Source organism: Choloepus didactylus, chromosome 4 (genome assembly GCF_015220235.1).
Source record: "Choloepus didactylus isolate mChoDid1 chromosome 4, mChoDid1.pri, whole genome shotgun sequence".
In the NCBI taxonomy this organism is placed as follows: domain Eukaryota; kingdom Metazoa; phylum Chordata; class Mammalia; order Pilosa; family Megalonychidae; genus Choloepus; species Choloepus didactylus.
Window position 1 is genome coordinate 175122746 of NC_051310.1, and position 22934 is coordinate 175145679.

Below are 22934 nucleotides of genomic sequence, written 5' to 3' on the forward strand. Positions count from 1 at the left end.
ATAAAACTTCTACAGGATACCAATATCCCAAAATGTCAAGGTCATCAAAAACAAGTCCTGGGAAATTTGTAGATCAGAAGAGGATAAGGAGAAATGATGACTAATTGTAATGTTTTCTGGATAGGATCCTGGAACAGAAAAAGGATATTAGGGAAAAACTAGTGAAATCCAAAATAGAATGTGAAGGCTAGTTAATAGTAGTGTACTGGTGTACGTTATTTAATTGTGACAAATACATTGTATAATGTAAGAAGTTCATCATAGGGGAAACTGGGAGAGAGGTATATGGGAACTCTCTGTAGTATCTTTGCAACTTTTCAGTAAATCTAAAACTATTCTAAAATAAAAAAGTTTATTCAAATAAAAAATTGATAAACAATATTTATTTAACTTTGTCTGATTACACAATAAGAGCTAACTAGTACACTGTGTTGTCATTTCTTTGTCTCTGGGTCCAAAGTTATGACCCTGACGGTGTTTCCAGGATCAAGATCAAATGGATTATTTTTTATTCTACTCCATAAATTCTTCAAAATTATATGGTGTTTTGATTTGCTTTATATTGGAGCTATGGGGTGGGTGGGTCAGTGGGTTGGTCTGTCTGTCTATCTATCATCTATCTGTCTCTATCTATCTGTCTGTCTATCTATCATTGATCTATCTCCTTTCCCCACCCCCCAACCCCTACTTTCTTCTTACTGATGAGATAACTTCATAATGGCTTTCTGTGTCATGCTGGGTTATAAGAACCCATTTTGTTCTTGGTGAGTCGTTTTAGAGCCTTTTATCTTTCTGACTCACTTGGGATTTGTTACTTTCTAGGTCTGCTCTACAGTTGTCATCCTGGATCTTCCCTTCATTGAATTCATTGGTCAAATCTTCTGTTCCTTAATCCAATGTTTTCTTTGTTTCTCACATCATTTTACTAAAAAAAATGTCTTCAGAACATTGTTAATGATAAATTGGAATAGTCTTATGTGTCTGAAATGTTTTTGTTTGATCCTTATACTTGACAAACATGGAAACAGAATTGTAAATTCAAAATATTTTCCCTCAGAACTTTGAGTACATGGCTCCATTGTCTTCTAGCATTTTGTTGTTGATGAAAAGTCCTACACCTGCTTATTTCTTACTCTTTGGAAGTATTTAAATATTTCCACATACAACTCATGCTCAGAAATCTTCCTTTTATTAATCTGTTTGGCATTTGATGTAGTCTTTCAATATGAAGACTGTGCTTTCAGTTTTGTGAATGTTTTTCGATGATTATTTCCTCCCCTATATTTTCTGTTTTATCTTTCTGTGACTTCTGTTAGTCAGATGTTGAACCTCTTAGAATTGTTCTCCATCTCCCATATTATTTGTTCTTCATATTTTCTCTTTCTTTGTGCTCTATGTTCTAGGAAATTTCCATGTAGTTTTCCAATTCTTTTAAAAATTTTCTTCATGATTCATTGATTTTAATTAACTCTTTTTGTTCTCTTAGCACTCATTCTCATAGCATCCTGTTTTTGTTTTATGGATATGATGTCTTCTTAAAATTCTGTAAAGATACTAATTAGAATTGTTTTTAAAAGTTGTCTTTTTTTTTGAATATTTGTTTTCTCTGGGATTACTTCTGATTCTTTTTTTTCATCTACCCTGCTATTGGTTTTTCTTATATTCTAAAAATTCTTCAAAACTTTTAAAGAATAAAGGATATATTGGTCATTATTGGTAGCAGACATGAGTTTCCTTTGCTTTGAGTAGATAGATCTATTTCTGATAGGCTCCATTTCTGAGTGGGAGTGTGGCTAAGAGCCCTGTCTATTGTGGGTGGGTTATATCAACTGGCAGGCTTTATTTTAGGTTGTGTAGGCAGAGACCTGGATATTAGCTGGTATCCCTTCTTTGCCATTAGACTTCATTCCAGTTGTCATCACCCAGTCTGTGAACTCTAGCTCTGTCTTATTTGTTTCACTTCTTTAGAAAAGAGCCCTTTCTTATTGACTTGACATAAACCCTGGCCTGTTAGTTTTTCTGTCCCTATGTAGTTGAGAGGCCTTTCTGATACAACTATTGTCTAGACAGAGTTTAGTGTCATTTTCCACTTATTTTTCCCTGATGAAGTTTAGCATCATTTTGTCAGGTTTGGTTAAAATCGGTCAACCAGCCAGTCAGTTAATCAGTCAAGTTAGCTAGCTACGTAGCTAGTATAAATCTCTAAAATAGTTTAGGGAGGCTTATTGTTTATCTTTTTGTGTGTAACAAACTATCCTAAAGTCTAGTGGTTTAAAATTACTATTTATTTGTGTACAATTCTGTGGGTTAGCAATTTTTGTTCAGCTGCAGGTTAAGTAGATAGCTGTGTTTCTGAGGGTGACCAGCTATTGGCTGAGGCAGTGGGAGCAACTGGGCCTTGTGTCTATGGTAGACTAACCTAGACTTGTTCACATGACAATTGCAGTCATTCAAGAGAGGTAGAAGAATTATAAGGCTTTTTATGTTGCAGACTTTGAACTGGCATGATGCCACTTCCCTGGGACTCTTTTGACCAAAGCAAGGACAGAGGAATAGACTACACCTCTTGATGGGAAGAGCAAAAAGTCATATTGCAAAGGGTATAGCTACAAGGAGGAATAGAGAATTGGGCCAGTTTTGCAATCTACTAAGGAGAATTGACACTGCAATGTTTTGTCAACCTCTCTAGGGGATTGATATATTACATCTTTAAGTATTCTTTCACTTAAAGCAAAGCTTTATAGTTTCTTTTATATATGTATTTATATTTAAGTTACTTATAAACTGTATATATATATATATAAGCTGTATGTATAACTGTATCTCTGTACACACATTCTATGAGAATATTTAAGAGATTTCTTAAGGTTTTGTGTCTGATGATTTCAAATTGGATGAGGAAATGAACAGTATGTGTTCAGCTTCAGCATTGAAAGATTTCCTACAGAATATTATGATTTTCTTTCTTTAGAAAAATAGAAGGAAAAAATCATACTGTATTTAAAATGTAAATAATACGTTTTGTTTCAAATTTTGGCTAATGGTCGGAGAGGTCTGGCTGGCAGAATGCTTTGAACTCTCAAATATTGCCAACATGTTTTCTCCCTCAGTAAGGTAAAACGGTTGAGCGAATACTGATGAGATTCTTTACTTGTCTGACTGGGTTTTGGGAGAGAGCTGGCAAATAAGAGATAATCCCTTACTATTTTTTTTTTTTTTACCTTCATTAAAAATTATTTATTGTGGTAATATATATACACAACACAAATTTTTCACTTTAACCATTTTCATGTGTAAATTTCAGTGATATTACATGCATCATGTTGTGCTACCATCACTACCCTCCATTACCAAAGCTTTTTAGACCATAGACAGAAACTCGGTAGCCATTTGGCAATAACTCCCCATTTTCCATCCCCCAGCCCCCATAATCTATAATCTACTTTCTGTCTCTATTAATTTGCTTATTCTAGATATTTCATATAAGTGAAATCATGCAATATTTGTTCTTTTGTGTCTGACTTCTTTCACTCAACATGATTTCTACAAGGTCATCCGTGTTGTAGCATGTATCAGAACTTCATTCCTTTTTATGGCTGAATAATATTCCATTACATATATATATATATATACACACACCACATTTTGTTTATCTTTTCATCTGTTGATGGGCACTTGGATTACTTCCACCTTTTGGCTGTTGTGAACAATGATGCTATGAACTTCGGTGTACGAGTATCTTTTGCATCCAAGCTTTCTATTTTTTTGGGTATGTACTTAGGAGGGTGTATTAGTTAGGGTTCTCTAGGGAAACAGAATCAATGAGAGGTGTCTATCAAATTGTAAAAGTATCTCACGCAACTGTGGGTATGCACGAGTTCAAATTCTGTAGAGCAGTCAACAAACTGTCAACTCCAAGGAAGATGTCTGATGAACTCCTCAGGAAACGAACTGGCAACTTCGACGAACTTCTCAAGAAGTGAACTGGCATCTTCGACGAATGTGTTCGATGAACTCCTCAGGAAATGAACTGGCAACTTTGACGAACTCCTCAGGAAATGCTTCACTGGGCAGCCGAAGAAGTGAAGGTTCTCTATCTGTCTTGCTTATAAGTCTTCAACTGATTAATTGGATTAAATCCAGCCAATTGCATTCCCTCATTGTGGAAGGCACGCCCTTTGATGAGTCATCAGTCACAGCTGCAGTCAATTGACTGATGATTTAATAAACCAGCCTGTTGGTTTATTAACCAGCCTCAGACATCCTCACAGCAATTGTTAGGCCAGTGTTTGCTTGACCAGACAGCTGGGTACTATCACCTGGCCAAGTTGACACATGAACCTAACCATCACAGAGGGGAAATGCCAGGTCATATAGTAATGTTATGTTTAACTTTCTGAGGAACCACCAAACTGTTTTCCACAGTGACTGCACCATTTTACATTCCTACCAACAACTAAAATGGGTCCTATTTCTCTACATCCTCACTCACCAACATTTGTTGTTTTCTGTTGTTGTATATGTGTGTGTGTGTGTGTGTGTGTTTTTAAATACTCAACATCCTAATGGGGATGAAGTGGTATCTCATTATGGTTTTGATTTGCATTTCCATAATTCTTAGTGGTGTTGAGCATCTTTTCAGTGCTTATTGGCCTCCTTTTTTGGAGAAATGTCTATTCAAGTCCTTTGTGGATTGTCATTCTTTTTGTTGTTGAGTTGTAGGAGTTCTTTACATATTCTGGTAGCTAAGCTTTTATTAGATACATGGTTTCCAAATGTTTTCTCCCAGTCTCTGGGTTATCTTTTCATTTTCTTGATAATGTGCTTTAATGCACAAAAGTTTTTAATTTTGACGAAATCCAAATGATCTATTGTGTTGTTGTTGCTTGTGCTTTTGGTGTCATATTTAAGAATCCATTGCCTAATACAAGGTCCTAAAGTTTTCCCTATGTGTTTTTTTCTAAGAGTTTTATGGTCGTAGCTCTTACATGTAGGTCATTGATCCATTTTGTGCCAGTTTTTTTATCTATGGAGTGAGGTAAGGGTCCAATGTCAATCTTTTCCATGTGGACAGCCGGTTTTCCCAGCACTATTTGTTGAAGAAATCATTCTTTCCCCATTGCATGTACTTGGCACCCTTGTTGAAAATGAATTGGCCATTGATGTGTGGGTCTATTTCTGGACTTTCAGTTCTAGTCCATTGGTCTGTTTGTCTGTCCTTAGGCCACTACCACACTTTTTTGATTACTGTAGCTTTGTAATAAGTTTTGAAATCAAGAAGTGTGAGTGCTCTAACTTTGTTCTTCTTTTTCAGGATGGTTTTGGCTATTTGGGTCTCCTGCACTTCTATATGAATTTGATGATTGGCTTTTCCATTACTGCCAAAAAGGCTGCTGGAATTTTGATTGGAATTGCGTTGAATCTGTAAAGCACTTTGGGTACTACTGACTTCTTCCAATCCATGAACATGGAATATCTTTCCATTTGTTTAGACCTTCTTTAATTTCTTTCAGCAACTTTTAAAGAAGTTTGTATTTTAACATTGTTCATAGCAAGTATACTCCAAGTTTATTGGCTGCTTGCAGTCTTGGTAGTATTCAGAGATAACCATCCTTTCAGACATAACCATCCTTTCTTTCCACCTATGTAAAAAGAACTGACCATTGATTGGAGGCCCACCTCGCTTTTCTCTCGAGCCAAATTTGGAAACAAAGACTGCAGGAGTTGAGAGTCCCAAGGTGGTTGATTGCATGCGTGGTACGGTGATAAATATATAGATGTGTAAGATACAATCACATAACTTTAAACTTTCAAAGCTGGGATTCTGATGATTAATTTGGCACAACCTTTACTTCCCAAAGTATATCTGGAATAAGAGTTTGTGGGAGCAAGAACAGAAAAGCTGTTCTCTAATGCAAAGGAAATAATATACTGTGGTATCTAATGGTCTTTTCTGATATTTGAAGCAACTACAGAAAGCTTTTATTTGTTACTGATTCAAAAATAAACCAAAACCAAAAGCCCCCCAAAAAACCGAACAACTCCCCCAATACTACTTCAAAACAAACACATCAAACTTGATTTCCATTAGAACATAGTTATTCTTCACACTAATAAATCAAAAAATCAAGATCCAGATCCAGATTTTATATATATAGCAATGCAAACACTTATTGAGCTTCATCTTCTGGACAAGAATGCCAAGTTAGTCTCTCTTCATAAAAAGCAATTACAATCTGAGGACACTACATGTTTGCCTCTTTTGCCAGCACCAAGTCTGCCTCATCTGAATCTTTGCATTTCATGAGAAACATTAATTCTTCACTGCTGTCTGTCAGGGTCAAAACCTCTAGCAAAGCCTCTTGGTTGGTCAGCAGCATTTCTTTTCTTCTTTGATTTGCTATCATCAGATTCACTGTCAGATAAAGATTTTCTTTTTTACCATCTTTTTCTTTATCAGCTTTTTGAGAATTAAGAAATACTTCAGTTAACCCTGGGCAATCTAAATTTTCTTCAGGCTCCCAAGTATTGTCAGCATCTGCAAATCCACTCTTGAGCATAGATTAATACCCAATATTCTAATCAACTACTCCAAATGCTAGCAATTTTAGCTAGAATATCTTCAAAACATTTTTAGTAAACCAAAGGAAAAATTACCTTGTTTTTTTCTTTTAGAAGATACGGTACACTTTCATTTACTTTTTGTAGTGTTCAATGTGAATCCCTTTGAGTGTTTGGCATTTCTCTGGCAACAATTTTTGGGATAAAGAAACTACTGGATACAGAAACAGATTCCTGCTGCCAACTGTCTTCAAAATTTTTACCTAGTTTTCTAGTGAAAAATAATGGCCATTGTAGTAGAACAAAGAAAAGAAAAAAAATTAAAAGCAGGTTAATGTAGCAAGTTGATTAGTAGGGCTTTTCCTGTTCTTTCTGATTTTGGGCTGAGGTCCCAAAACTGAGAACAAAGTGCATTAGGTACCTAGAGATCTAAAGAACAATGTGCCTCCATCTGTGTAGAACTTGTTATGGGCACAGCACTTGCCAAGGAAGCAGCTCTAGGAAGTTCCTAGCATAAAATGGCATAACTCAGTGAGCTGATCTTTGGGTTCAGTGCTTCTCACTCCAACCTGTAGCCTTGCTGGTGGCCTGCATCAAGATGCTGTCTTGAACATGCTGCCCACGATGAGGCAGTGGCCACTTGCTGATCAATGAGATTTTTTCTTTATTGAGGTTTTTTTTTTGTGTGTGTTGAAGTACAGCCAGATAGACAGTTGGTTACAGAAGCAAATGTCAGAAAAACAGTTAAATAACTGAGTCATGTCAGTTTTGCGACATTAAAATAGCCACAAACTCCTGCTAAAGCTTTTTTCATCTGATCAGGTTATATTTAAGTTTCTTATAAGCTTATTTTTACATATAAGCAAGGTTTAGGCTATTGGGTATGATGGTAATGGTTTGTCAGTTTATAGAAGACAAATTTTTTTCTGCCACCATTCTTTATAGGCATCCACTTGAAATCCTTATCTAAGTAGCTACAGTTGTTGCACCAGTGATTCTATTTGAAATTTCCACCATAATCCTTGTCTGCTTGAGGTATGAGAACTGATGGCATCTTCTGCTGACATGATGATTCCTTTAAAGAACAGGGAGCATGGTTAGATTTTGTGTTTGCCAGGAAAGGAAAGCTCACTAAGACAGTGTTTATTTTACAGAGTAGTAATCTTAGTGGTGTTCTCAGTGCTATTCCAAAAAATGCCACTGCCCTGCCATATAAAAACTTCACTTCTAGGGAGAAAATGTAATAGACACTCAGGATTCAGTATAGATCCATGCCATTGACATTCTGGGGGGTGGTTTAGAAATAAGAGAGTAATGTGTAGTTATTTAAAAATCTAATAGTTCAAACTAAAAAAATAAAATAGAGTAATACAGCTCTCTTTTCCAGGGTTATACCTTCCACCATGAGTGTGAGAGAATAATCTGGCCCTTGTAGATGATTTCAGGCTCACAGTTTCTATAGATTTTCTATAGGAAAATGGTATTGAAATTCTCATGGTCATTCCCATCTTCACTTGGTTGAAAGTTGGTGTGTGTGATTTAGAAACAGAACACATGGAACCTCAGCCTGATCTTATAGCCTCTTTAAAAAGAAAAGTCAGTTTAAGAAACTTAATTACACACACACACACACACACACACATATATATATATATATATATATATATAGTTTTTTTTTTGGATTTCAGGCACACATTTATTCATGGCAGACATTTTTGGTGGAGAGACTGCCTTGGAAATCTTCCTCCCTGGTTACTTACAGAAGCCAACTCCTAACTAAATCCAGACTCTCTTACAACAGCATCAGGTGAGGTAATTTCCAGCTGCCATTTACTAGGCTTGAAAGCATCCTGCCCTAGGTTTCACATGGCCTTGCCCATATGGATGGCGAGGACTTTGCAGCACTACCCACCGGCCTGCTCAAAGTCGTTTCTGCAGCCTAGGAATAACAACTATTAATCCATTTTACTACTGAAGGATTTTACTTCTTTGTTCCCATGATTTATAAATAGGACACATTATTTCTTAATATTATTATATACTTGTAATATGAACAATGAAGACTGGCGATATAGGAAACAATAAAAAAAGCATACAGGGTTCATTAAGTATTTTCCTCTGTCAAGTACTATACTATTCCTCAACTTTTTAAATTTTTCAAATTTTTCAAATTTTTGTTGTATAAAGTCACTCTGCTGTGGCAATTACAGGAGTCCCTTCTGATGTCATCAATACTGGCCTCTAAGCTTAGCACACCTGACACCGACTTTTGAGTGGCAAGAATTTTTACTCTGAGCTTCTATGATCAATATAAAGTTGTTACTCTGAAAGAACTGAGCTAAGAAACTGTTTAGATAAAATAGTAATTCTTAAGACCTCATCCTACTACAACAAAGTCATAGGTCATTTTTCAGCCAAGTGACTGGCACAGACTTAATGTGGTCTCTTTCCCTTTTGTTTCTTTTTCCATCCAGTTGCTCAAAGAAAAGATGGAATAATTGAATTTTAGAATCCTGCCAGACTGTGGTAACCAGTGCAAATGAACACTGTAGGGTTCTACTGTATTAGAATCTCATGCAAAACTCTAACATTCCATTCCACTGGGCTATTCTGTTGTTTTCCATATTTAACAATTCTAACACACTAAAGTGGCAGCAGTTACTTTCCGTCAACTGTAGCATCTGATCTCAGGGACTTAAAATAGAAAAAAACAGATATAAATCTGTGGTTTGATTCTGAGTTTTGGTAACAAGGTAGTGCCAAATATTTCTGAATAAATAATTTTTAAACTTTTTTGGTCAAGTTGAAAAATACTGCCAACCTACTATTTGGTGTTAGTTCTATAGTCACTCTATACTGAAAATTAAAAAACCTAAGCTCCTCAAATGTCTAACTTCACAAAATCCACTTATAATTGAAGGATTTACTATTTGTCTAAATTACACAGCAATTTTTATCAAACAGCAACTTCTACAAAAGGAATGACAGAAAAAAAGTGACTTCACAAAAATATATTAAAATATTTGAGAATATTATGCAGAAACTGCCAGAGTTTTAGTGTTTAATATTTAATAGCACGATTGACCAAGGCCCAAGATGTGAAGTTACCATGTTCAAGAAAATGGGGAAAAAATCACTCTGAAAACTAACAATATAGTATATGACAAGAATGCACACTTTATAATATAAAACCTGTGTACGTAATAGTAGTTGCAAAAAGCCATTCAGTCTTCTCTTGGCTTGTAAAAATGGTGTTCCAGATTTTCTTGCAAATCAGCAACCTTCAACTCTTCTGTGTGGCAGGTATCTTGTTTTCACCTTCCAGTTCTTCCACCCCAGCCTGTGTGATGAGGTCTGCAATGTTTTTCTCCAAATCGTCAATGCTACTACTCATGTCATCAATTCTTCCAGTGATCTGGTCAGACATAGTCTGAAATTTATCTTGCATCTGTTGCAGGAGGGTCTGCACCACCAAGGTGAGATCCTGCACGGTCTTAGGGTCAGTATTGGCCATCTCCCCAGTGCCCAGCTTGGTGGCGAAGTCTCGGCCCATCACCTACACTTCCGTTTGTCAGCGCAGATGTCCCTCTACATATATTATTATATAAGGCTAGTGCTAGTGTTATGGGGGATGCAAAGATAAGCACAGCATAATTCTGTTAGTAACTTTAACACAAGGATGGGGAAATTCTGCAAAGGCTTTAAGGATGGTGGCTTTTAAGCTGGTCTGTGAAGCTTGGAGGAATATGACTATTGGATATAATAGTGGAAAGGAAAGTGTGTTATTCCAGGTTAGAGAGCAATATAAGCAAAAGTATAGGAACAAGGAAAGGAGACATAACTGAAGAGTAGACGGCAGCATGATGCAGTCTTCTCTGACTATAATGACTGGAAACATAAAATTGCAATCATTGTTTAAAGGGTTTTGAATGCCAAACTGAGCATTTCATATTTTAGTTTGAGCAAAATTGATAGCCATCAAATAGTTTTGAGCAAGGAAGCAGTACACAGTAAAATCATATGTTAAAGTTCTCAGTTAGTAGTATACATCAGAATCCTCAGTGGAGAATAAAATGTGGTTATCTGTTCTAGGCAGAAAGAACAGCAAGTTCAAAGGCCCTGAGTTTGGAGCACACTTGGCATATTCATGGAATATCAAGAGGCTATTGTGACTTAAGCATTATAAGCAAAGAGAAGAATTGAGGTCAGAGTTTTAGTGGGTGGGGCCAGATTATTTCAGCCCTGTAAGCCATAGTAAGGGCATTTTTTTCTTTCCTATGACAGAAAAATGATGGAGGGTTTTGAGTAGAGAAGTGGAAAATTGTGACTTAACATTTAACAAGGATAACTGGTTTCTATTAGATTTCCAGATAGAGATATCAAGTAGGCACTTGGATATATAAGTCTGGAATTCAGGGAAGAAGCCTGGGCTGGAGAGACAGATATGGAAATTATCAAAATATAGAAGGCATTTAAATCCATCTTAAATGTCTTTAACTCCCTTGGTTAAGAAGATCTCATCTACTCTAGTTTGCATAGTTCCAAAATGTTTTATACTTTTTATGCAATTTTATTGTGATATAATCACATAACATACAATCATTCAAAGTGTACACTCAGTTGTTCACAGTATCGTCATATAGCTGTGCTTTCATCACCACAATCAAACTTTGAACATTTTCATTACTCCAAAAACTAAAATAAAATTTAAAATAAAAAACATCCAAAACATTCCATTCTCTTCCTTCCCTCATTGTTCATTTACTTTTTTTAAAATATAGTTTAAGATATATTCTCACACCCTACAGTCATCCACAGTGTACAGTTATTCACAGTACCATCATAGAGTTGTGCGTTCATCACCAGAATCAATTTTTGAAACTTTTCTTTACTCCAAAATGAAAATAAAGGCAAAAAGAACCCCTAACTCTTTCCATCCCCTCCATCCCACTCTATTGTTCATCTAATTTTTGTCCCCATTTTTCCATTCATCTGTCCATACACTGGATAAAAGGAGTGCGAGCCACAAAGTTTTCACATTCACATAGTCACACTATGCAGTCTTAATAGTGATACAATTATCTTCAGGAATCAAGGTCACTGGGTTGCAGTTTGACAGCTTCAGGTAATTCCCTCTAGCCATACTAACACACCGAAGACTAAAAGATGATATCTATATAGTACATAAGAATAGCCCCCAGAGTGACCTCTCTACTCCATTTGAAGTCTCTCAGTCACTGGAACCTTATTTTGTTTCATCTCTCTTCCCCCTTTTGGTCAAGAAGGTCCTCTCAGTCTCACAGTGCTGGGTCCAGGCTCATCTCCAGGAGTCATTTTCCATATTGCCAGGGGGATTCACACCCCTGGGTATCATGTTCCATGGTGAGGGAAGGGCAGTGAGTTCACCTGAGTGGGCTTAGTGAGAGAGGGGGCCACATATGAGCAACAAAGAGGCTCTCTTGAAGGGCTCTTAGGCACAATTATAAGTGGGCTTAGCCTCTCCCTTGCAGCAAGTAGTCTCACAGGAGAAAGCCCCCAGATTGAGGGCTTGGCCCACTAAATTTGCAGTCCTCAATGTTTGCAGGAATATCAGCAATAACCTAGGTGAGGAAGTCCAACACTCCTGCATTTCTTTCCAGCTCCTTGGGGGGTCCCACAAATATACTTATACTCTGCCCATATCACTCTGGGATATGTCGAGATTTCACCCCAGCCTGTACAAACTCACAAAATCCCACTTCCCATTCAAAGCAGCATGCATCTATGGTGTTCAAACAAACTGATCATACAAGTTAAATTATCTAGTGTATTACAGAAAATATAGATCCTGCACCAGATAAACATCTCCTCTCTTGGTCTCACATATAAGTTGTAGTTTTAAAATCCAGTCAGTATTGTCCTTTTCCTTTTTGCCTGATTTGCCTTAGTCTGAACCAGATCCTCTTCGTTTGTATCTCTAATTAAAGTCTGAATTCTTTTTCAGCTCTTTGAACAGTTGCCGTATGGGGTACTACTGATATTCATAGCTGCCAAGTTCCAGTTCCAAGTCTCATGTGTCACACAGATACCCAAAGTTCCAGAGACCAACCAGGTTATACACGAGGAGCTCAGCATCTCAGGATTTAGAGATAATCATTACAACTCAGGAATAGATGTGACTGGTGTAAGAGCTTGCAATCTAGGGACTATTACAATAAACATTTCCCTGATAAGCTGTGCTCTTAAGATTCAGTTCTCAGAGTTTACACATTATAGTCTATATTAGTGAGGCATTATGATGTTTGTCCTCTCATTTCTGGTGTGCTTCATTCAAAATGTTGTACTCAAGATCCATTCACCTAATTGCCTGTCTCACAGCTTCATTTCTTCTTGTAGCCACTCAATATTCTATTGTATGCATACACTACAGTTCACCATTCTGTTCATTGGTCAAGGTACTCTAGGGCCACCTCTGTCTATTGCAAATAGTAAATACTGCTCCTATATATACCAGTGCGTAAATGTCCGTTCCTGTCCCTGCTCTCTGATCTTCCAAGTAAAAACCCCATATTGAGGTTGCAGGACCTTGAAACCCCCATATACCTAGCTTCTTGTGGGACCACCGTACTGTTCTCCAGATAGGCTACACCGTTCTACTTCCCCACCAACTGTGAACACGTACATCTCTCTCTCCAAGTTCTATCCAGCACTTGTGTCCCTCTGTTTATATTTTCCCTGCAATTTTATAGGGATATATTCAAATACCATACCATCATCCACAGTGTGCAATCAGTTGTTTACAGTCATCATGTGGTTGTGCATTCGTCATCACAATTAGCACTTACACACATTCATTACTCAAAAAAGAGAATTGAACCAAAAGAATAATAAAAAGGATAAAAGTAAAAGTAAAAATGAAATAACATACAGCAATAAGGGCAGTAATAAAAAGGATAAAAGGAAAAATAAAAATAAGTTAAAATACAGCCAAAAAGAAAGAGGAAGAGGCAAAAAAAGTAAGACAAAAGGAAAAGAAAAAGAAAGAAAAAAAAATGGCAACTAAAAAGCCACATAAGAAAAGGTTAAAATAAAATAAAATACTGTAAAAAAGTCAGACAACATTAATGCCAAAAATCCCATAACCCTCCCTTATGTCCCCCTTTTATAGGCATTTAGCTTTGGTGTATTGCCTTTGTTACAATTAAAGTATATAGCAATGTTACTGCTAACTATAGACTCTAGTTTGCATTGATTATGTTTTTCCCCCAATACCACCCCCTTTTTAACACCTTGCAAAGTTGACACTCGTTTGTTCTCCCTCATGCAAAAACATATTTGTACATTTATCAGAATCATTGGCCACTGTAGGTTACACTAAGCCACACAGTCCCAATCTTTATCTTCATCTTTCCTTCTGGTGTCAAACATGTCCCTAACCTTTCTCTTTCAATCATGCTTACAGTCGTCTTTGTTCAGTATACTTACAATATTGTGCTACCATCTCCCAAAATTGTGTTCCAAACCTCTCTTGCCTGTCTTTTCCTATCTGTCTGTAGTTCTCCCTTTAGTATTTCCTGTAGAGCAGGTATCTTGTTCACAAACTCTCTCATTGTTTGTTTGTCTGAGAATATTTTACTCTCCCTCATGTTTAAAGGACAGTTTGGCCAGATATAGAATTCTTGGCGGTTTTTCTCTTTCAGTATCTTAAATATACCACTGCCTTCGTGCTTCCATGGTTCCTACTGAGAAATCTGCACATAGTCTTATTGATGTTCCTCGTATGTGATGGATTGTTTTTCTGTTGCTGCTTCTAGAACTCTCTCTTTGTCTTTGACATTTGATAATCTGATTATTAACTGTCTTGGCATAAGTCTATTCAGATCTATTCTGTTTGGGGTTTGCTCCACTTCTTGGATCTGTACTTTTATGTCTTTCATAAGGGATGGGAAATTTTCAGTGACTATTTCCTCCATTATTGCCTCTGCCCCTTTTTCCTTCTCCTCCCCTTCCACAACACAAATGACATGTACATCCATGTGCTTCATGTTGTCACTCCATTCCCTGAGACATCACTCATATCACTTCGTTCTTTTTTCCATCTGTCCTTTTGTGTGTAGGGTTTCAGATGTCCTGTTCTCCAGTTCATGAATCTTTTCTTCTGCCTCTTGAAATCTGCTGCTGTGTGTCACCATTGTGTCCTTCATCTCTTGTGTTGTGCTTTCAGTTCCCATAAGTTCTGCCAATTGTTCTTTCAAATTTTCGATTTCTTCCTTGTGTTCGCCCAATGTCTTCTTTATATCTTTCATCTCTTTTGCTATATCTTCCCTCAACTCATTGAATTGATTTTTGGATTGATTTTTTAATTGATTTAGCAGATTTGTCTGGTTAATAATTATTTGCTTCAATTACTGTATCTCAGTTGAAGTGTAAGTTTGTTCCTTTGACTGAGCCATATCTTTGTTTTTCTTAGTATGATTTTTCATTCTCTGTTGTCCAGGTGTCTGGTTTCCTTGAGTGCCCCAATCAGATTTTCCCAGGCCAGAGGGGCTCAGGTCTCAGGAAGAGGGTATATTCAGTATCAGGTTTCCCGGAGGGTGGGTCCTAGAAGATTGACAGACTTTCCTGTGAGGCCTCGAGACTCTGTGCTTTGCCTATCCAGCCCAGCAGGTGGCGCTTGTCAGCCCACAGCTCCCCAGCATTGTAAAGAGATGTGGTCCCTTTAATTCACAGTGGACCCTGACCTGGTGAGGAGCCAAGAGTGTCAGAAGCCAAGTTTAAGTTGTTTCTTGGTTTTTTGTTTGTTTGTTTTCCCCTAGGCCCTGGGGTCTGAATTCTCTGAGAGAGGGCAGCCACTTGGGCTGGTCCCACCCCCCCTTTTCTTAGGGAAGAGATACCCCCAAAGAAGTTATCTTCCCCATTTGAATTCCTCCTTTGTCTTTCTGGCTCTGTTAACTCACACTTGCCTGGGTAAGCATGGACTTGAAGATGCCTGAGGCTTTCTCTAAGGTGCTGCTTAGAACGAGAGAAAATAAATGGGAAAAGAGCAGAAGCCCCTTTTCAGGGCTATTCCTCAGCCCCTCAGTTTTCTTGGGACACGACCATCTTCCAGTATTCTGAAAAGTCTCTGTTTTCATTTGTGTATTTTTTTCCCATCAGCCCTGCCTCCTCCCTGCTGGAAGGAATCTGCTTCCCTTTCTACTCCGTGCTTGTAGCTTGTACTCATAGTCCAAACATGTTAATTAAAACCACATTTGGAGCTTGGTTGAGTTACTTTCCCTGTTGCCTGTTTCTTTCTTCCACACAGCAGTGTTTCAGCTTGACCTGCCCTGTCTGAGGGGGAGGGGTGCCAGCTCCGGGTTTGCGGAGCTTTACTTGTGATTCTGTGCAACAGTCTCATCCATTCCAGGCTGGTGTATGATGTGTGTCCATTCACGAATGTCTCCCAACAGTTGTTCCAGATTATTTACTAGTTATTCCTGGTTGTTTACTAGTTGCTCTAGAGAACTAACTAAATTCCATACCTCTCTATGCTGCCATCTTGCTCCACCTCCAAAATGTTTTATATTTAAATCTTCAATATTCCTGGAATTTTGGAACATGTTTTAGATAAGGAGCTAACATTTTTTTTCCATATTGGATAATATAATAAACATGATAACACCATATATCAAATTAACCATTTCCTTTCCTATGAATAACCAGCTCCATTTATTGAAGTTAACTTCTTTCCACTGAATTTTTCATATCTGAAATTCTCATATATATTGAGATCTATTTCTATGTTCTTTACTCTTCCAATGACCTTTTTGTTTAGCCCAATGCTAACATATTAATTTAAGTGCAGAGTCTTTATGATATGTTTTGATGTCTGATTAGACTTGTCCCTCTTCCCCTTTCTTATTTTTTTGTAGTTTTTAGGATTATTCTCAGGCCGTTTTCTTCCATATGAATTTTAAGATAATTTTGTTGAATGAACTGCATTCAGTTTATATATTGATTTTGGGATGATTTACAGTTTTTATATTTCTAGTGTTCAGTTGTTTGTTCTTCTATTGGATTTTGTAGTTTTCTTCATGTAGATTCTTTGTCTTCTTTGTTTATGTTTGTTATAAGGCATATTATATTTACATTGCTATTGTAAATGGGATATTTTCACTATTTCTTGGTATTGGTTATGAGTATATATATTTAAAAAACTCTTGATTTTTCTAAACTTAACTTGAATGTAGCTGTCTTACCAAATTATTTTATTAAATCAGGATTTTTTTACTGGCGTGCTTTCTAAATATATAATCATGTAACAACAACTTTTCAATGTTTATATGATTTCATTTTCATCTTTGGTTTGTACTTTTGAAACAATTCATTCCACAGATATTTACTGAGTACTTTTTGTGTGCCAAGTATTCAATATTAGATGCTGGATATCCAACAATGAACAAAAAAGACAAAATCCCTGCATTTATGGAATTTACATCAATGAATAATGGTAAGAGTAGACACTCTTATTTAGTTCCTGACTTTAATTGAAATGGTTTAATGTTTCATTGTTCAGTATGATATTTGCTGTAGACTTTGGTTTTTTATCATTGTTGTGTAGTTTCCTTCTTGGCCTGTATTTCTTAAAGTTTTTATTAGGAAAGCCTACTGAATTTTATTTATTTGACAGGTTTTTAGCAGCTAATGACGTGATCATCTGGTTTTCTCCTTTAATTTTCTTCTTTTTTTGATCATTGATTTCAATTCTTCTCTAATCAAGTATTAATCATTTACTATGAAAGCAATTTGTCTTATATGATACAGTGTACCTAGCATGGTAGTTACTGTTTTTAATTACCAAGTACAGTAGATTGTGTTTTCCAAATATGAGCACAATAGTTACTCCCATCCTACAGGTCTTCTTACAGTATGATTACGAGTCTTCCAATTAAAGCAAGTCTCTGTTTCCACTCCTTGAATCTGAGTGGGATTGTGACTATGATAGAAGTGACACTATATGACTTCCAAGACTAAGTCATAAAAGGGGCTATAGTTTCTGTTTGGTTCTCTTAGGATTTGCTCTTGGAACCCAGATACCATGATGTGAGGAAGTCAAAACAGCCCATGGAGAGGCCATGTATAGGTGTTTTCGCTGATAGCCTCAACTGAGGGTCCAGTTGACAGGCAACATCAACCACCAGATATTTGAATGAAATCTAGATGATTTCAGCTCCCACCTACTGAGTCATCTCTGGCATTCAAGCCTTCTCTTAGGAGGAGCAGAGAAAAATCATCCTTGTTGGATTCTTTCTGAACTCCTGACTCAGAATCTGTGAATATAGTGAAATGGTGTTTTCTTTATGTCACTAAATTTGGGGTAGTCTTCATGTAACAATAAGTAACTGAAACAACAAGAAAAGGACAATTTATATACAAAATGATCATTTTCCCCCTCATTTTTGTACAACACACATTAATTGTATTATATGGTCAACTGTAACAATACTTCTAGCATCACAGTGATGTAGTACAAAGTGCATCTGGAGTCAGATGAGTGGGATTCATAGAACAATATGAAAATACATTTTTATTTTGAAAAGGTCAAGTAATCTCTTCAAGCGAGTTTCCTTTTCTTTAAAATGGCACTAAATATTAGTGACATGACTTGATTATGTTGTGAATAAAATAAAAAAATGAAAAACATTGTTTACCTAAAAACATTAGACTAATATTACAAGTAATTTGTAACTTTAAGAGTAATTTAAGATTTTCAATGCACAAACTTTATCAGCTATAGGTATTTTGTTAACAAAACCTTAATATTGAAACAGAATGCATTAAACTATTTGACAATAGGAACCCATAAAACTGACTCTTCTCCCCATCTCCCATTCTTTAGTCAGTATTGGAGGTTTGCCATTACTTTAATAAGGAACAGATTGAATGCCTTTTCATCTGCATATGAATTTTCTTTTTGATACTTCTATTAGTCTAATTCTTGTAAGACCTCCATGCACCTCCTTCATAATCCTCTAGCTTATAGACATTCATGGTCCTAGATATCTATTTGGTATAGAAGAGTTAGATTGTGATCTGCAAAAGCCAGATTCTGTCCTTTGCTCCAGAACATCTCAGCTACACAGAGGTATAATTTGCCATATATATCTTAGAGATTATATGAATTCATAAGATATAGATATAAAAAATTTCTCTAACTGTTGTACACTGGAGTAAATAGTTTTCTGTGATGTACCTGGGCTCAAACACTCACCTTTGAAACAAGAATGAGATATCAGATTGTTGTCTCAAAGAGGTTTCTTCATGAGGATAATAAAATTTGCTATGTTACTAACACTTTGGTTTGTTTTTATTGTTTAAATTACTTTTATTTCTAATTTTTAAGTAAAGATAGCTACTTTATTTTTATGTAAGTGCATCAATGTATTACCTTTCATGCTTATTTTCATGCAGACTTTTCCCCCTCTATTTTCTTCAGCTTTTCCTTTATTCTGTCTTCTTTCTTTACCCTGTCCTCCATGCATAATCTATATAAATAACCTAGTATGTGCCTTTCCCTATTTTTCCTCATGCTTATATAATCATAATGAGAGTGAACACTTTTATAGTGCTTACAATGCCAGATACTGTTCTACACATGTTTAATTATGAAGCCAAAGGAGTGATTGTAAAACCCTTAGTCAAGAACTCAGGAAATTTAAGGTCATGCTTCACACAGACAGTTGTTCTTCTAAGGATCTTAGGACATGGCATGCCTCACCAACCCTCCCATTAAAAAAAGAAGAAAAAGGCCCTTTAAGAATTTTAAGAGCATTGCCACTCAGCACCTTCCCAAGGAGCCCAAGGAATTATCTTGAAGAGATTTGTGGGTGTGGCTTTTGTCTAATGGAATGGATTACAAATTGATTCACAAGAAATACATACAGTTTTAAAAAGGATTGTATCAGTTTGTACTGAAAGGCACAAAGACAGTAGAAAGTGAAATGAGTCCTATGGATCTCAAACTTCTATAGGCAGGAAGCATGCCAAGAGCACAGCTACTTTTTTTGGAAAAAGAAGAACTCAAATAATGGAACCAACAGACCAGAGTGGAGAGCCAAGAGCTACGGTGGATCATTTCCAGGCAGTAGAACTGAGCCCTAATCAAGGAACTGGCACCATATGCCCACCTGTATCAAACTTGTAATGGACTAATGACTTCTGTGTCCTTCCTTTCCACCTTTTTGAATGGAAGTGTCTATAGCAGTTGTTGTATGCTTGTTCCACCATTATGTATCTGGTGTTTGTGGGGATAGATAGCTTACCCCTTTTGCTTATAGCTTTTCAGATCATGAGGAGCTGTACTGAAGGGGTTGTACTTGAGAAACTGTGTCCAAGTTCATCCACACCTGTGCCTCAAGCCTCTCTCTGATGTTGTAATGGGTTGAAGCTTCGGCATGTTTTGGGTGGAAGGAATGAGTGTATTTTGCATGTGGGGGTGATATGAATTGTGGCCAGATGGTAGACTGTAATATGTTGTATTTTCAAAAATGGCCTCAGGAAGATTTCTGGTCTCACAGGCTCTTCTAGAACCTTGTCACTTCCCATCAAGAAGTGGAGTTTATTCCTCTCTCCTTAATAGAATGTGGAGGAAGTGATTGCTTCATGACTCCCAAAGCTAAGCCATAGAACATGGTACAGTGACTCCCTGGCTCTTTCAGTATGCTTGCACTTTGAACCCAGACACCATGTTGTGAGGAAGCCCAGGCCACATAGAGAGGTCATGTGTAGGTTTTCTAGTCCTGGCTAAGGCTTCATCTGAGAATCAGCATCAAACATCAGACATGTAGTGAGTATGCCTTCATATGATTTCGGTTTTCAGCCTTAAAGCCACTTGAGCTGATGCTGAGTAGAGCAGAGATATGCTATCTCCTGTGAGCCCTGTTGAAATTGCAGATTCATAAGCAAAATGATTACTTTTGTTTTCAGCCACTAAGTATTAGGATAATATTTTATGTAGCCATAGTAACTGAAATAATTAGTGAGAAAGGTTTATACTTTTTGGTTTTATTTTTAAATTGAGTTTTAATAATAGTTATGCTGGCTTCATGAAATGAGAAACATTTAATCTTTTTATATGATGTGGAATAATTTAAATAACATTGGAATTGTTTGTCCTTTAAAAGTTAGGTGGAACTCAGATTTAAAGTTTCCTTTGTGTTGTTATTATTATTATTATTATTATTATTATTATTTTAAATAATGGTGTTCTAGTTTGCTTATGCTGTGGAATGCAAAACACGGGAGATGGATTGGCTTTTATAAAAAGGGGGTTTATTTGGCTACATGGTTACAGTCTTAAGGCCATAAAGTGTCAAGGTAACACATCAGTAATCGGGTACCTTCACTGGAGGATGGCCAATGGCGTCCGGAAAACCTCTGTTAGCTGGGAAGGCATGTGGCTGGCGTCTGCTCTGAAGTACTGGTTTCAAAATGGCTTTCTCCCAGGATGTTCCTCTCTAGCAAGCTTGCTCCTCTTCAAAACGTCACTCACAGCTGCACTGAGTTCCTTCTCTTTGAGTCAGCCCATTTATATGGCTCCACTGATCAAGGCCCACCCTGAATGGGTGGGGCCACACCCCCATGGAAATATCACATCAGTTATCATCTACAGTTGGGTGGGGCGCATCTCCATGCAAACAACCTAATCCAAACGTTCCAACTTAATCCCCACTATTATGTCTGCCCCACAATTTTGCATGAAAGAATATGGCTTTTTCTGGGGGATATAATATATTCAAACCAGCACAAATGGTCACCTTTCCAATCTATTCTTTGGTAATTAGCCAGTTTCAGTTTTCTTCTTCTTGGTTTAGTTTGGGTTATTTGTATTCTCTAGAATATCATACCTTTCTCCTTATTTCCAGTCCTGTTTATTTTTTGCTTTCTCTTATATTCTTAAGCAGGATCATAAAAGGGTCTTTTGTTTTATTAGTCTTTATCACCAGTTACATCATGATTTTTATTCATTTACTTTTTTTAATTAACTTTTTTTAAATCAACTATATAAAAAATTTAAAAAAAGTACAATAAAAAAACATTTCAAACAAACATAATGAGGGAGTAAGAAAAAGACAACTAACCTAAGATTACTTTATTTCCAACATGTTCCTTCTCTACCCCAAGAAAATAATCTAATATATCAACATTTCTGAGAACTTGTTCCTACCATAACCTTCAGAAATTGACAGACCATAGTCATTCCTGGACATTCTCAGAACATTAAATTTACCCGCAATAGGTTATCTGTTCTTATTGAGTTATCATCCCCCCTTCCTTAATTGCTCTCTATTGCTAGTTCCCCTACATTCTACATTATAAACCATTCATTTTACATTTTTCAATGTTCACATTAGTGGTACCATATAGTATTTCTCTTTTTGTGCCTGGCTTATTTCGCTCAGCATTATGTCTTCAAGGTTCATCCATGTTGTCATATGTTTCACGACATTGTTCCTTCTTACAGCCGCACAGTATTCCATCATGTGTATATACCACATTTTATTTATCCACTCATCTGTTGAAGGACATTTGGGTTGTTTCCATCTCTTGGCAATTGTGAATAATGCTGCTATGAACATTGGCATGCAGATATCTGTTCGTGTCACTGCTTTCAGGTCTTCCGGGTATATACCGAGAAGTGCAATCGCTAGATTGAAGGGTAGCTCTATCTAGTTTTCCAAGGAACTGCCAGACTGACTTCCAGAGTGGTTGAACCATTATACAGTCCCACCAACAATGAATAAGAGTTCCAATTTCTCCACATCCTCTCCAGCATTTGTAGTTTGCTGTTTGTTTAATTGGTGTGAGATGGTATCTCATTGCGGTCTTAATTTGCATCTCTCTAATAGCTAGTGAAGGTGAACATTTTTTCATGTGTTTCTTGGCCATTTGTATTTCCTCTTCAGAAAACTGTCTTTTCATATCTTTTGCCCATTTTATAATTGGGCTGTCTGTACTATTGTCATTGAGTTGTAGGATTTCTTTATATATGCAAGATATCAGTCTTTTGTCAGATACATGGTTTCCAAAAATTTTTTCCCATTGAGTTAGCTGCCTTTTCACCTTTTTGACAAATTCCTTTGAGGTACAGAAACTTCTAAGCTTGAGGAGTTCCCATTTATCTATATTTTCTTTTGTTGCTTGTATTTTGGGTATGAAGTCTAGGAAGTGGCCGCCTAATACAAGGTCTTGAAGATGTTTGCCTACATTATTTTCTAGTAGTTTTATGCTACTGTCTTTTATATAGAGGTCTTTGATGCACTTTGAGTTAATTTTTGTGTAGGGTGTGAGGTAGGGGTCCTCCTTCATTCTTTTGGATATGGATATCCAACTCTCCCAGCCCAATTTTGTTGAAA

General features: G+C 36.7%; 1 protein-coding gene across 1 annotated transcript; it reads right to left on the reverse strand.

Annotated features, from left to right (window-relative positions):
* Window positions 1-9703: 9703 nt before the first annotated feature.
* LOC119530784 (heat shock factor-binding protein 1-like) lies at window positions 9704-10099 on the reverse strand. The gene has a single exon (XM_037831555.1). The coding sequence runs from the start codon at window positions 10073-10075 to the stop codon at window positions 9845-9847; it is 231 nt and encodes a 76-aa protein (XP_037687483.1). The 5' UTR covers window positions 10076-10099; the 3' UTR covers window positions 9704-9844.
* Between the last annotated feature and the right edge of the window lie 12835 nt (window positions 10100-22934).